This window comes from Oncorhynchus keta, unplaced genomic scaffold (genome assembly GCF_023373465.1).
Source record: "Oncorhynchus keta strain PuntledgeMale-10-30-2019 unplaced genomic scaffold, Oket_V2 Un_contig_2519_pilon_pilon, whole genome shotgun sequence".
Classification (NCBI taxonomy): domain Eukaryota; kingdom Metazoa; phylum Chordata; class Actinopteri; order Salmoniformes; family Salmonidae; genus Oncorhynchus; species Oncorhynchus keta.
Genome location: NW_026284312.1, coordinates 67,501 through 81,252, shown reverse-complemented (window position 1 = coordinate 81,252; position 13,752 = coordinate 67,501). Strand labels below are relative to the sequence as shown.

The window sequence follows — 13,752 nt, the reverse complement described above, 5'->3', positions numbered from 1 at the left end:
CAGCTGACATACAGCAGCTCCTACTGGATGGTTGAACCATCTGTCTGTCATAAATCCAAGTGTTGCATATGTATAGCTAAAGAGTCAATAAATAAAACAGCTGTTTAGAGCCATTTAGGAACGATACTGTCCAGTGATCCTAAGAGGACTATTTCCTCTCCAGGGTTATTGTCTCAGTGGTGCCCCCTGGGATATCTGATCTGGGGCCGCTCTTTAAAGTTAATGGTCCTAAGATCATGTTCTCAGAGGACCACTATGGGGACTGTCTAGGAGTCTCTGTTCAGTCTCTTACTGAAGATAGACTGCGCTACTGCTCTCTCTCCACTGGGGATACGTGATATGAATTAAGACGTGCTCAAGTCATGGTCCGATCTGCATTGTTCTACATTGTACACTAGATGTCCCTCTTGTTCAATTATTTGAAGGGTCTCAATATATTTAGAACCACTGTTGTCTTGGAGAGTCTCTATCTATTGAAACACTGTTGTCTTGTAGGGTCTCTATCTATTGAAACACTGTTGTCTTGGAGGGTCTCTATCTATTGAAACACTGTTGTCTTGTAGGGTCTCTATCTATTGAAACACTGTTGTCTTGTAGGGTCTCTATCTATTGAAACACTGTTGTCTTGGAGAGTCTCTATCTATTGAAACACTGTTGTCTTGGAGGGTCTCTATCTATTGAAACACTGTTGTCTTGGAGGGTCTCTATCTATTGAAACACTGTTGTCTTGTAGGGTCTCTATCTATTGAAACACTGTTGTCTTGTAGGGTCTCTATCTATTGAAACACTGTTGTCTTGGAGAGTCTCTATCTATTGAAACACTGTTGTCTTGGAGAGTCTCTATCTATTGAAACACTGTTGTCTTGGAGGGTCTCTATCTATTGAAACACTGTTGTCTTGTAGAGTCTCTATCTATTGAAACACTGTTGTCTTGTAGGGTCTCTATCTATTGAAACACTGTTGTCTTGTAGAGTCTCTATCTATTGAAACACTGTTGTCTTGTAGGGTCTCTATCTATTGAAACACTGTTGTCTTGTAGGGTCTCTATCTATTGAAACACTGTTGTCTTGTAGAGTCTCTATCTATTGAAACACTGTTGTCTTGTAGGGTCTCTATCTATTGAAACACTGTTGTCTTGGAGAGTCTCTATCTATTGAAACACTGTTGTCTTGGAGAGTCTCTATCTATTGAAACACTGTTGTCTTGGAGGGTCTCTATCTATTGAAACACTGTTGTCTTGTAGAGTCTCTATCTATTGAAACACTGTTGTCTTGTAGGGTCTCTATCTATTGAAACACTGTTGTCTTGGAGAGTCTCTATCTATTGAAACACTGTTGTCTTGTAGGGTCTCTATCTATTGAAACACTGTTGTCTTGTAGGGTCTCTATCTATTGAAACACTGTTGTCTTGGAGGGTCTCTATCTATTGAAACACTGTTGTCTTGGAGGGTCTCTATCTATTGAAACACTGTTGTCTTGTAGAGTCTCTATCTATTGAACCACTGTTGTCTTGGAGAGTCTCTATCTATTGAAACACTGTTGTCTTGGAGGGTCTCTATCTATTGAAACACTGTTGTCTTGGAGGGTCTCTATCTATTGAAACACTGTTGTCTTGGAGGGTCTCTATCTATTGAAACACTGTTGTCTTGGAGGGTCTCTATCTATTGAAACACTGTTGTCTTGGAGAGTCTCTATCTATTGAAACACTGTTGTCTTGTAGGGTCTCTATCTATTGAAACACTGTTGTCTTGGAGGGTCTCTATCTATTGAAACACTGTTGTCTTGGAGGGTCTCTATCTATTGAAACACTGTTGTCTTGGAGGGTCTCTATCTATTGAAACACTGTTGTCTTGGAGGGTCTCTATCTATTGAAACACTGTTGTCTTGTAGGGTCTCTATCTATTGAAACACTGTTGTCTTGGAGGGTCTCTATCTATTGAAACACTGTTGTCTTGTAGGGTCTCTATCTATTGAAACACTGTTGTCTTGTAGGGTCTCTATCTATTGAAACACTGTTGTCTTGTAGGGTCTCTATCTATTGAAACACTGTTGTCTTGTAGGGTCTCTATCTATTGAAACACTGTTGTCTTGTAGGGTCTCTATCTATTGAAACACTGTTGTCTTGTAGGGTCTCTATCTATTGAAACACTGTTGTCTTGGAGGGTCTCTATCTATTGAAACACTGTTGTCTTGTAGGGTCTCTATCTATTGAAACACTGTTGTCTTGTAGGGTCTCTATCTATTGAAACACTGTTGTCTTGTAGGGTCTCTATCTATTGAAACACTGTTGTCTTGGAGGGTCTCTATCTATTGAAACACTGTTGTCTTGGAGGGTCTCTATCTATTGAAACACTGTTGTCTTGTAGGGTCTCTATCTATTGAAACACTGTTGTCTTGTAGGGTCTCTATCTATTGAAACACTGTTGTCTTGTAGGGTCTCTATCTATTGAAACACTGTTGTCTTGGAGAGTCTCTATCTATTGAAACACTGTTGTCTTGGAGGGTCTCTATCTATTGAAACACTGTTGTCTTGGAGGGTCTCTATCTATTGAAACACTGTTGTCTTGTAGGGTCTCTATCTATTGAAACACTGTTGTCTTGGAGAGTCTCTATCTATTGAAACACTGTTGTCTTGGAGGGTCTCTATCTATTGAAACACTGTTGTCTTGGAGGGTCTCTATCTATTGAAACACTGTTGTCTTGTAGGGTCTCTATCTATTGAAACACTGTTGTCTTGGAGGGTCTCTATCTATTGAAACACTGTTGTCTTGGAGAGTCTCTATCTATTGAAACACTGTTGTCTTGGAGGGTCTCTATCTATTGAAACACTGTTGTCTTGGAGGGTCTCTATCTATTGAAACACTGTTGTCTTGGAGAGTCTCTATCTATTGAAACACTGTTGTCTTGGAGGGTCTCTATCTATTGAAACACTGTTGTCTTGGAGAGTCTCTATCTATTGAAACACTGTTGTCTTGTAGGGTCTCTATCTATTGAAACACTGTTGTCTTGGAGGGTCTCTATCTATTGAAACACTATTGTCTTGGAGGGTCTCTATCTATTGAAACACTGTTGTCTTGTAGGGTCTCTATCTATTGAAACACTGTTGTCTTGTAGGGTCTCTATCTATTGAAACACTGTTGTCTTGTAGGGTCTCTATCTATTGAAACACTGTTGTCTTGGAGAGTCTCTATCTATTGAAACACTGTTGTCTTGTAGGGTCTCTATCTATTGAAACACTGTTGTCTTGTAGGGTCTCTATCTATTGAAACACTGTTGTCTTGTAGGGTCTCTATCTATTGAAACACTGTTGTCTTGGAGAGTCTCTATCTATTGAAACACTGTTGTCTTGGAGGGTCTCTATCTATTGAAACACTGTTGTCTTGGAGGGTCTCTATCTATTGAAACACTGTTGTCTTGTAGGGTCTCTATCTATTGAAACACTGTTGTCTTGTAGGGTCTCTATCTATTGTGTTGTCTTGGAGGGTCTCTATCTATTGAAACACTGTTGTCTTGGAGGGTCTCTATCTATTGAAACACTGTTGTCTTGGAGGGTCTCTATCTATTGAAACACTGTTGTCTTGTAGGGTCTCTATCTATTGAAACACTGTTGTCTTGTAGGGTCTCTATCTATTGAAACACTGTTGTCTTGTAGGGTCTCTATCTATTGAAACACTGTTGTCTTGTAGGGTCTCTATCTATTGAAACACTGTTGTCTTGGAGGGTCTCTATCTATTGAAACACTGTTGTCTTGGAGAGTCTCTATCTATTGAAACACTGTTGTCTTGGAGAGTCTCTATCTATTGAAACACTGTTGTCTTGGAGGGTCTCTATCTATTGAAACACTGTTGTCTTGGAGGGTCTCTATCTATTGAAACACTGTTGTCTTGGAGAGTCTCTATCTATTGGAGGGTCTCCATCACTTAGTTTATACAGGCAGCCCATTTCTGACCCCTTTTCCCAATTATTGGCAAAAGATCTGATCTGATTGGTCAAAATAACAATTAGTGGGGAAATATGAGGTACAAATCACCCGTTCTGCCCCTGAACAAGGCAGTTAACCCACTGTTTCTAGACCAGTTAACCCACTGTTCCTAGACCAGTTAACCCACTGTTCCTAGACCAGTTAACCCACTGTTCCTAGACCAGTTAACCCACTGTTCCTAGACCAGTTAACCCACTGTTCCTAGACCAGTTAACCCACTGTTCCTAGACCAGTTAACCCACTGTTCCTAGACCAGTTAACCCACTGTTCCTAGACCAGTTAACCCACTGTTCCTAGACCAGTTAACCCACTGTTCCTAGACCAGTTAACCCACTGTTCCTAGACCAGTTAACCCACTGTTCCTAGACCAGTTAACCCACTGTTCCTAGACCAGTTAACCCACTGTTCCTAGACCAGTTAACCCACTGTTCCTAGACCAGTTAACCCACTGTTCCTAGACCAGTCAACCCACTGTTCCTAGACCAGTTAACCCACTGTTCCTAGACCAGTTAACCCACTGTTCCTAGACCAGTCAACCCACTGTTCCTAGACCAGTCAACCCACTGTTCCTAGACCAGTTAACCCACTGTTCCTAGACCAGTCAACCCACTGTTCCTAGACCAGTCAACCCACTGTTCCTAGACCAGTTAACCCACTGTTCCTAGACCAGTTAACCCACTGTTCCTAGACCAGTCAACCCACTGTTCCTAGACCAGTTAACCCACTGTTCCTAGACCAGTCAACCCACTGTTCCTAGACCAGTCAACCCACTGTTCCTAGACCAGTTAACCCACTGTTCCTAGACCAGTCAACCCACTGTTCCTAGACCAGTTAACCCACTGTTCCTAGACCAGTTAACCCACTGTTCCTAGACCAGTTAACCCACTGTTCCTAGACCAGTTAACCCACTGTTCCTAGACCAGTTAACCCACTGTTCCTAGACCAGTTAATCCACTGTTCCTAGACCAGTTAACCCATTGTTAGGAGGTTAAAGGTTAAAAAATAAAAATCCCCACTAGATGTCGGCCTCTCCCTGTCTTGACCAGCGGTGGAAAATGACTCAGTTCTCATACTGGAGTAAAAGATACCATCATAGAAAATGACTCAGTTCTCATACTGAGTAAAAGATACCTTCATAGAAAATGACTCAGTTCTCATACTGGAGTTAAAGATACCTACATAGAAAATGACTCAGTTCTCATACTGGAGTAAAAGATACCGTCATAGAAAATGACTCAGTTCTCATACTGGAGTAAAAGATACCTTCATAGAAAATGACTCAGTTCTCATACTGGAGTAAAAGATACCTTCATAGAAAATGACTCAGTTCTCATACTGGAGTAAAAGATACCTTCATAGAAAATGACTCAGTTCTCATACTGGAGTAAAAGATACCTTCATAGAAAATGACTCAGTTCTCATACTGGAGTAAAATATACCTTCATAGAAAATGACTCAGTTCTCATACTGGAGTAAAAGATACCTTCATAGAAAATGACTCAGTTCTCATACTGGAGTAAAACTAAACATACCTTCATAGAAAATGACTCAGTTCTCATACTGGAGTAAAACTAAAGATACCTTCATAGAAAATGACTCAGTTCTCATACTGGAGTAAAAGATACCTTCATAGAAAATGACTCAGTTCTCATACTGGAGTGAAAGATACCTTCATAGAAAATGACTCAGTTCTCATACTGAGTAAAAGTAAAGATACCTACGTATAAAATGACTCAGTTCTCATACTGGAGTAAAAGATACCTTCATAGAAAATGACTCAGTTCTCATACTGAGTAAAAGATACCGTCATAGAAAATGACTCAGTTCTCATACTGGAGTAAAAGTAAAGATACCTACATAGAAAATGACTCAGGTCTCATACTGGAGTAAAAGATACCTTCATAGAAAATGACTCAGTTCTCATACTGGAGTAAAAGATACCTTCATAGAAAATGACTCAGTTCTCATACTGGAGTGAAAGATACCTACATAGAAAATGACTCAGTTCTCATACTGGAGTAAAAGTAAAGATACCTTAATAGAAAATGACTCAGTTCTCATACTGGAGTAAAAGTAAAGATACCTTAATAGAAAATGACTCAGTTCTCATACTGGAGTAAAACTAAAGATACCTTCATAGAAAATGACTCAGTTCTCATACTGGAGTAAAAGATACCTTCATAGAAAATGACTCAGTTCTCATACTGGAGTAAAAGTAAAGATACCTTCATAGAAAATGACTCAGTTCTCATACTGGAGTAAAAGTAAAGATACCTTCATAGAAAATGACTCAGTTCTCATACTGGAGTAAAACTAAAGATACCTTCATAGAAAATTACTCAGTTCTCATACTGGAGTGAAAGATACCTTCATAGAAAATGACTCAGTTCTCATACTGGAGTAAAAGATACCTTCATAGAAAATGACTCAGTTCTCATACTGGAGTGAAAGATACCTTCATAGAAAATGACTCAGTTCTCATACTGGAGTGAAAGATACCTTCATAGAAAATGACTCAGTTCTCATACTGGAGTGAAAGATACCTACATAGAAAATGACTCAGTTCTCATACTGGAGTAAAAGATACCTTCATAGAAAATGACTCAGTTCTCATACTGGAGTAAAAGTAAAGATACCTTCATAGAAAATGACTCAGTTCTCATACTGGAGTAAAAGATACCTTCATAGAAAATGACTCAGTTCTCATACTGGAGTAAAATATACCTTCATAGAAAATGACTCAGTTCTCATACTGGAGTAAAAGATACCTTCATAGAAAATGACTCAGTTCTCATACTGGAGTAAAACTAAACATACCTTCATAGAAAATGACTCAGTTCTCATACTGGAGTAAAACTAAAGATACCTTCATAGAAAATGACTCAGTTCTCATACTGGAGTAAAAGATACCTTCATAGAAAATGACTCAGTTCTCATACTGGAGTAAAACTAAAGATACCTTCATAGAAAATGACTCAGCTCTCATACTGGAGTAAAAGATACCTTCATAGAAAATTACTCAGTTCTCATACTGGAGTGAAAGATACCTTCATAGAAAATGACTCAGTTCTCATACTGGAGTGAAAGTAAAGATACCTTCATAGAAAATGACTCAGTTCTCATACTGGAGTAAAAGTAAAGATACATACATAGAAAATGACTTAGTTCTCATACTGGAGTAAAAGATACCTTCATAGAAAATGACTCAGTTCTCATACTGGAGTAAAAGTAAAGATACCTTCATAGAAAATGACTCAGTTCTCATACTGGAGTAAAACTAAAGATACCTTCATAGAAAATGACTCAGTTCTCATACTGGAGTAAAAGATACCTTCATAGAAAATGACTCAGTTCTCATACTGGAGTAAAACTAAAGATACCTTCATAGAAAATGACTCAGCTCTCATACTGGAGTAAAAGATACCTTCATAGAAAATGAAATGAAGTCACCCGGTGAAAAACTACTTGAGTAAAAGTCTAGTTTTAAGACGGTTAAATGCTCTACTAACAAAAAGCTGTTAGAATTGTAAGTATATGCATTAAGGTCCTTGTGTAATTGTAATGTGATATTGTACCCCCTAGCCCCGCCCCCAGCCCCGCCCCCAGCCCCGCCCCTAGCTCAATTGTCCATTGTTTGTAATCTATGTATGCTTGTGTTCCCTCATGTGCTTTATGTATTGATTTGTTGTTAATAAAAATCATAAAAAAAAAAAAATAAAAAAAAAAAAAGTCTAAAAGTAGTTTGTTTTAAATATATTTTAGTATCAAAAATAAAAGTGTAAATCATTTCACCTTGTTTATAGTTAGCCAATCAGACTGGCAGCATTTTCATTGTTTTAAGGATATCCAGGGACTCACTCCAACACGCATTTAAAACAACGAAGCATTTGTGTTGTTGAGTGAGTCCGTCAGATTAGAGGCGGTGGGGGGTGACTCTGGAGAAGTGAGTCTGTCAGATCAGTGACTCTGGAGAAGTGCGTGAATTGGACAGTTGTCCTGTCCTGCTAAGCATTCAAAATGTATCGAGGACTTTTGGGTGTCAAGGAAAATGTACAGACTAAAAATAACATTATTTTCTTTAGGAATATAGTGAAGCAAAAGTAAAAGTTGTAAAAATATATATATATAAAGTACAGATACCCCAAAACAACTACTTACAATAAGTAGTCCTTTCAAGTATTTTTACTTAATTACTTTACACCTCTGGTCTTGAGTGGTTTCATAGTTTTACTTCTACTAAAAGAGAAGTCTTCCATACTGACTGAGGGAAGTCACAAACTCTGTCCGTGAAGAGTTAACTTTTCAGCAGTATTCTGCTGCCTCCCCAGTCCGTCTCCTCCTCCTCCTCCTCCTCCTCCTCCTCTCCAGCCATATAAACAAAACCGTTACATTTTTACTGTTGATATTTTTTCCATTTCCTGGATTCGCCAAGTCCGTTGGAGTTCCACCCAGGCGCGCAGGGGGAGAGAGATGGCACACAGTGAGAACCAACAGTCGTCCTTTTCTGATATAATAGAATTAAACGTCGGCGGGCAAGTGTATGTAACTCGACATGCAACTTTAGTCTCCGTCCCAAACTCTCTCCTGTGGACTATGTTCGCACAGAAGAGCCCTACAGAACTACCGAAAGACAGCAAAGGACGCTACTTCTTTGACCGGGATGGATTTCTGTTCAGGTATATTCTGGATTATCTGCGGGAAAGGGACATCGTTCTACCGGACTTCTTTAAGGAGAGGGGTCGGTTACAGAAGGAGGCAGAGTTCTTCCAGCTGCACGAGCTCGCACAGCGCCTCAGACCGGCAGTGAGTAAAGATAACTCTCTCGGGGACGAGTTGTGCGCCCATGGAGACCCGGAAGAGGCTTCTCTCGCCTGCGCTCTGGGTAGTAGCAGCATCGCCACGACCGCGGTGAGCAGCCCGACTCCGAGCCTCCGCTCCCCGTTCCAGAAGCATGGCTATATTACCATTGGTTACCGGGGCTCCTACACCATCGGGAGAGATATTCAAACGGACGCCAAGTTCAGGCGTGTGGCCAGAATAACGGTTTGCGGAAAGACGTCCCTGGCCAAAGAAGTTTTCGGTGAGACTCTGAATGAGAGCAGAGACCCGGACAAACCACCTGAGAGGTACACCTCCCGGTACTATCTGAAGTATAACTTTCTCGAGCAGGCGTTCGACAGGCTCGCGGAGGTCGGGTTCCGCATGGTGGCTTGCAGCTCCACGGGCACGTGCGCGTACGCGAGCAGCGACCCGAACGAGGACAAAATCTGGACCAGCTACACCGAATACGTGTTCTCCCGGGACTGAACAACCCGTTACACCGGGCCGTTAGGTAGCTTTACCTGCGGGTACTGGGACAGTTGTACGGTAGAGAGACTACCTGCAGAAATGTGAAAACTCCTCTATCTTCTCTATATGTCCCATCTGATTATGGGAAAGGTTAAAGGTTACTGAGGATTATTCTGAAAGTATGGACATATTGGTTGTTGCTTTGCCCAGGCCTATATAAGGCTAATAATGGAGGTATGTTTCATGTTGCAGACCAGTCTATATTATACACACACACACACACACACACACACACACACACACACACACACACACACACACACACACACACACACACACACACACACACACACACACACACAGACTCAGATTGGGGATGCTACTTAGGCAGCCCGTTCCCACCTTAAGTTGTGGGATCTTAACCCTGCAGAACGTTACGTTTGGATTTGTGTTTTGTTGCAATTCAGTATTAAAAATCATGAACACTTTGCTGCTTTGGTCTCATTCATCTGACGTAACACATTTAGACACACACACACACACACACACACACACACACACACACACACACACACACACACACACACACACACACACACACACACACACACACACACACACACACACACACACACACACACACACACAACACACACACACACACACACACACACACACACACACACACACACACACACACACACACACACACCACCTAACTCCCTGGGTGTTGTCTTGGTTTGACTGGCTGTTGAACCTAACTCCACATGGCGTTGTCTTGGTTTGACAGGCTGTTGAACCTAACTCCCTCATGGCGTTGTCTTGGTTTGACAGGCTGTTGAACCTAACTCCCTCATGGCGTTGTCTTGGTTTGACAGGCTGTTGAACCTAACTCCCTCATGGCGTTGTCTTGGTTTGACAGGCTGTTGAACCTAACTCCCTCCTGGCGTTGTCTTGGTTTGACAGGCTGTTGAACCTAACTCCCTCACTGGCGTTGTCTTGGTTTGACAGGCTGTTGAACCTAACTCCCTCATGGCGTTGTCTTGGTTTGACAGGCTGTTGAACCTAACTCCCTCATGGCGTTGTCTTGGTTTGACAGGCTGTTGAACCTAACTCCCTCCTGGCGTTGTCTTGGTTTGACAGGCTGTTGAACCTAACTCCCACATGGCGTTGTCTTGGTTTGACAGGCTGTTGAACCTAACTCCCTCATGGCGTTGTCTTGGTTTGACAGGCTGTTGAACCTAACTCCCTCCTGGCGTTGTCTTGGTTTGACAGGCTGTTGAACCTAACTCCCTCATGGCGTTGTCTTGGTTTGACTGGCTGTTGAACCTAACTCCCTCATGGCGTTGTCTTGGTTTGACAGGCTGTTGAACCTAACTCCCTCCTGGCGTTGTCTTGGTTTGACAGGCTGTTGAACCTAACTCCCTCCTGGCGTTGTCTTGGTTTGACAGGCTGTTGAACCTAACTCCCTCATGGCGTTGTCTTGGTTTGACTGGCTGTTGAACCTAACTCCCTCATGGCGTTGTCTTGGTTTGACAGGCTGTTGAACCTAACTCCCTCATGGTGTTGTCTTGGTTTGACAGGCTGTTGAACCTAACTCCCACATGGCGTTGTCTTGGTTTGACTGGCTGTTGAACCTAACTCCCTCCTGGCGTTGTCTTGGTTTGACTGGCTGTTGAACCTAACTCCCTCATGGCGTTGTCTTGGTTTGACTGGCTGTTGAACCTAACTCCCTCATGGCGTTGTCTTGGTTTGACAGGCTGTTGAACCTAACTCCTCCAGGCGTTGTCTTGGTTTGACTGGCTGTTGAACCTAACTCCCTCATGGCGTTGTCTTGGTTTGACAGGCTGTTGAACCTAACTCCCTCCAGGCGTTGTCTTGGTTTGACTGGCTGTTGAACCTAACTCCTCATGGCGTTGTCTTGGTTTGACAGGCTGTTGAACCTAACTCCCTCATGGTGTTGTCTTGGTTTGACAGGCTGTTGAACCTAACTCCCTCATGGCGTTGTCTTGGTTTGACTGGCTGTTGAACCTAACTCCCTCCTGGTGTTGTCTTGGTTTGACAGGCTGTTGAACCTAACTCCCTCATGGCGTTGTCTTGGTTTGACTGGCTGTTGAACCTAACTCCCTCCTGGTGTTGTCTTGGTTTGACTGGCTGTTGAACCTAACTCCCTCCTGGTGTTGTCTTGGTTTGACAGGCTGTTGAACCTAACTCCCTCATGGTGTTGTCTTGGTTTGACAGGCTGTTGAACCTAACTCCCTCATGGCGTTGTCTTGGTTTGACTGGCTGTTGAACCTAACTCCCTCCTGGCGTTGTCTTGGTTTGACAGGCTGTTGAACCTCTCTCATGGCGTTGTCTTGGTTTGACAGGCTGTTGAACCTAACTCCTCATGGCGTTGTCTTGGTTTGACAGGCTGTTGAACCTAACTCCCTCCTGGTGTTGTCTTGGTTTGACAGGCTGTTGAACCTAACTCCCTCATGGTGTTGTCTTGGTTTGACAGGCTGTTGAACCTAACTCCCTCATGGCGTTGTCTTGGTTTGACTGGCTGTTGAACCTAACTCCCTCATGGCGTTGTCTTGGTTTGACTGGCTGTTGAACCTAACTCCCTCCTGGCGTTGTCTTGGTTTGACTGGCTGTTGAACCTAACTCCCTCATGGCGTTGTCTTGGTTTGACTGGCTGTTGAACCTAACTCCCTCATGGCGTTGTCTTGGTTTGACTGGCTGTTGAACCTAACTCCCTCATGGCGTTGTCTTGGTTTGACTGGCTGTTGAACCTAACTCCCTCATGGCGTTGTCTTGGTTTGACTGGCTGTTGAACCTAACTCCCTCATGGCGTTGTCTTGGTTTGACATGCTGTTGAACCTAACTCCCTCCTGGCGTTGTCTTGGTTTGACAGGCTGTTGAACCTAACTCCCTCATGGCGTTGTCTTGGTTTGACTGGCCTATACTGGATAAGTTGCGTTATTTGTGTCTCAACATCTAAAGCTGTATTTTCAATTTTAAAATAAATCATATCAAAGTAATATTTGTATTTATGTGTTTCTGAATGTGTTTGTATCATGTCTAGAACAGACCAAAACATCTGGGCTAAAGATTATAATGACATCATCATTGTAGGATGTGATGGAGCAGCCGAGAGATCTTTTTCAGTAGTGGGAAAAGGAGCCATATTCCCAACACTCTGCTGTCACTATGAAGGTTATACATGGTTTCACACCCCTGTTAATCTCTTGTGGACAGACTGACCAAACTACATGAGATTTAACTTCTGGGTAAACAGAGAATACACCCACATAAATGTTTATTTTATGTTGCTGTCAAGCATTGAAAGAGGATGGAATCCACTCTGATAGGAAAGTGTTCTATAGAATCCATTCTGATAGGAAAGTGTTCTATAGAATCCATTCTGGTAGGAAAGTGTTCTATAGAATCCACACTGGTAGGAAAGTGTTCTATAGAATCCATTCTGGTAGGAAAGTGTTCTATAGAATCCATTCTGATAGGAAAGTGTTCTATATAATCCACACTGATAGGAAAGTGTTCTAGAGTTTCCATTCTGACAGGAAAGTGTTCTAGAGTTTCCATTCTGACAGGAAAGTGTTCTATAGAATCCACTCTGACAGGAAAGTGTTCTAGAGTTTCCATTCTGACAGGAAAGTGTTCTATAGAATCCATTCTGACAGGAAAGTGTTCTATAGAATCCATTCTGACAGGAAAGTGTTCTATAGAATCCATTCTGACAGGAAAGTGTTCTATAGATTCCATTATGACAGGAAAGTGTTCTATAGATTCCATTATGACAGGAAAGTGTTCTATAGATTCCATTATGACAGGAAAGTGTTCTATAGAATCCACTCTGACAGGAAAGTGTTCTATAGAATCAACTCTGACAGGAAAGTGTTCTATAGAATCCACTCTGAAAGGAAAGTGTTCTATAGAATCCACTCTAACAGGAAAGTGTTCTAGAGTTTCCATTCTGACAGGAAAGTGTTCTAAACTTTCCATTCTGACAGGAACGGGTTCTATAGATTCCATTCTGACAGGAAAGTGTTCTATAGAATCCATTCTGACAGGAAAGTGTTCTATAGATTCCATTCTGACAGGAAAGTGTTCTATAGAATCCATTCTGACAGGAAAGTGTTCTAGAGTTTCCATTCTGACAGGAAAGTGTTCTATAGAATCCATTCTGACAGGAAAGTGTTCTATAGAATCCATTCTGACAGGAAAGTGTTCTATAGAATCCATTCTGACAGGAAAGTGTTCTATAGAATCCATTCTGACAGGAAAGTGTTCTAGAGTTTCCATTCTGACAGGAAAGTGTTCTATAGAATCCATTCTGACAGGAAAGTGTTCTATAGAATCCATTCTGACAGGAAAGTGTTCTATAGAATCCATTCTGACAGGAAAGTGTTCTATAGAATCCATTCTGACAGGAAAGTGTTCTATAGAATCCATTCTGACAGGAAAGTGTTCTATAGAATC

General features: G+C 41.8%; 1 protein-coding gene and 1 long non-coding RNA gene across 44 annotated transcripts; one reads left to right on the top strand and one right to left on the bottom strand.

Moving 5' to 3' along the window:
- The first annotated feature begins 8,349 nt into the window (after window positions 1-8,349).
- On the top strand, window positions 8,350-9,923 carry LOC127922310 (BTB/POZ domain-containing protein KCTD12-like). Its single transcript, XM_052506007.1, has one exon. It carries the CDS (start codon window positions 8,452-8,454, stop codon window positions 9,286-9,288), a length of 837 nt encoding a protein of 278 aa, XP_052361967.1. The 5' UTR covers window positions 8,350-8,451; the 3' UTR covers window positions 9,289-9,923.
- Window positions 9,924-10,048: 125 nt separating this feature from the next.
- LOC127922309 (uncharacterized) lies at window positions 10,049-12,687 on the bottom strand. Of its 43 annotated transcripts, none has more exons than XR_008110887.1 (10): window positions 12,177-12,687; window positions 11,913-12,088; window positions 11,737-11,868; window positions 11,346-11,609; window positions 10,952-11,039; window positions 10,820-10,863; window positions 10,732-10,775; window positions 10,468-10,599; window positions 10,292-10,423; window positions 10,049-10,246 (listed from the first exon to the last, which is right to left on the bottom strand). It is a non-coding gene; the product is annotated as an uncharacterized LOC127922309 (long non-coding RNA). The 43 variants fall into 43 exon arrangements; XR_008110886.1 differs by having other exon boundaries at window positions 10,468-10,863; window positions 10,908-10,995; window positions 11,214-11,389; window positions 11,434-11,477; window positions 11,522-11,609; XR_008110866.1 differs by having other exon boundaries at window positions 10,468-10,775.
- Window positions 12,688-13,752: the final 1,065 nt, after the last annotated feature.

Coding starts and splice junctions, on each gene's coding strand:
- LOC127922310 (XM_052506007.1), top strand. CDS start 8,452: ATGGCACACAGTGAGAACCAACAGTCGTCCTTTTCTGATATAATAGAA.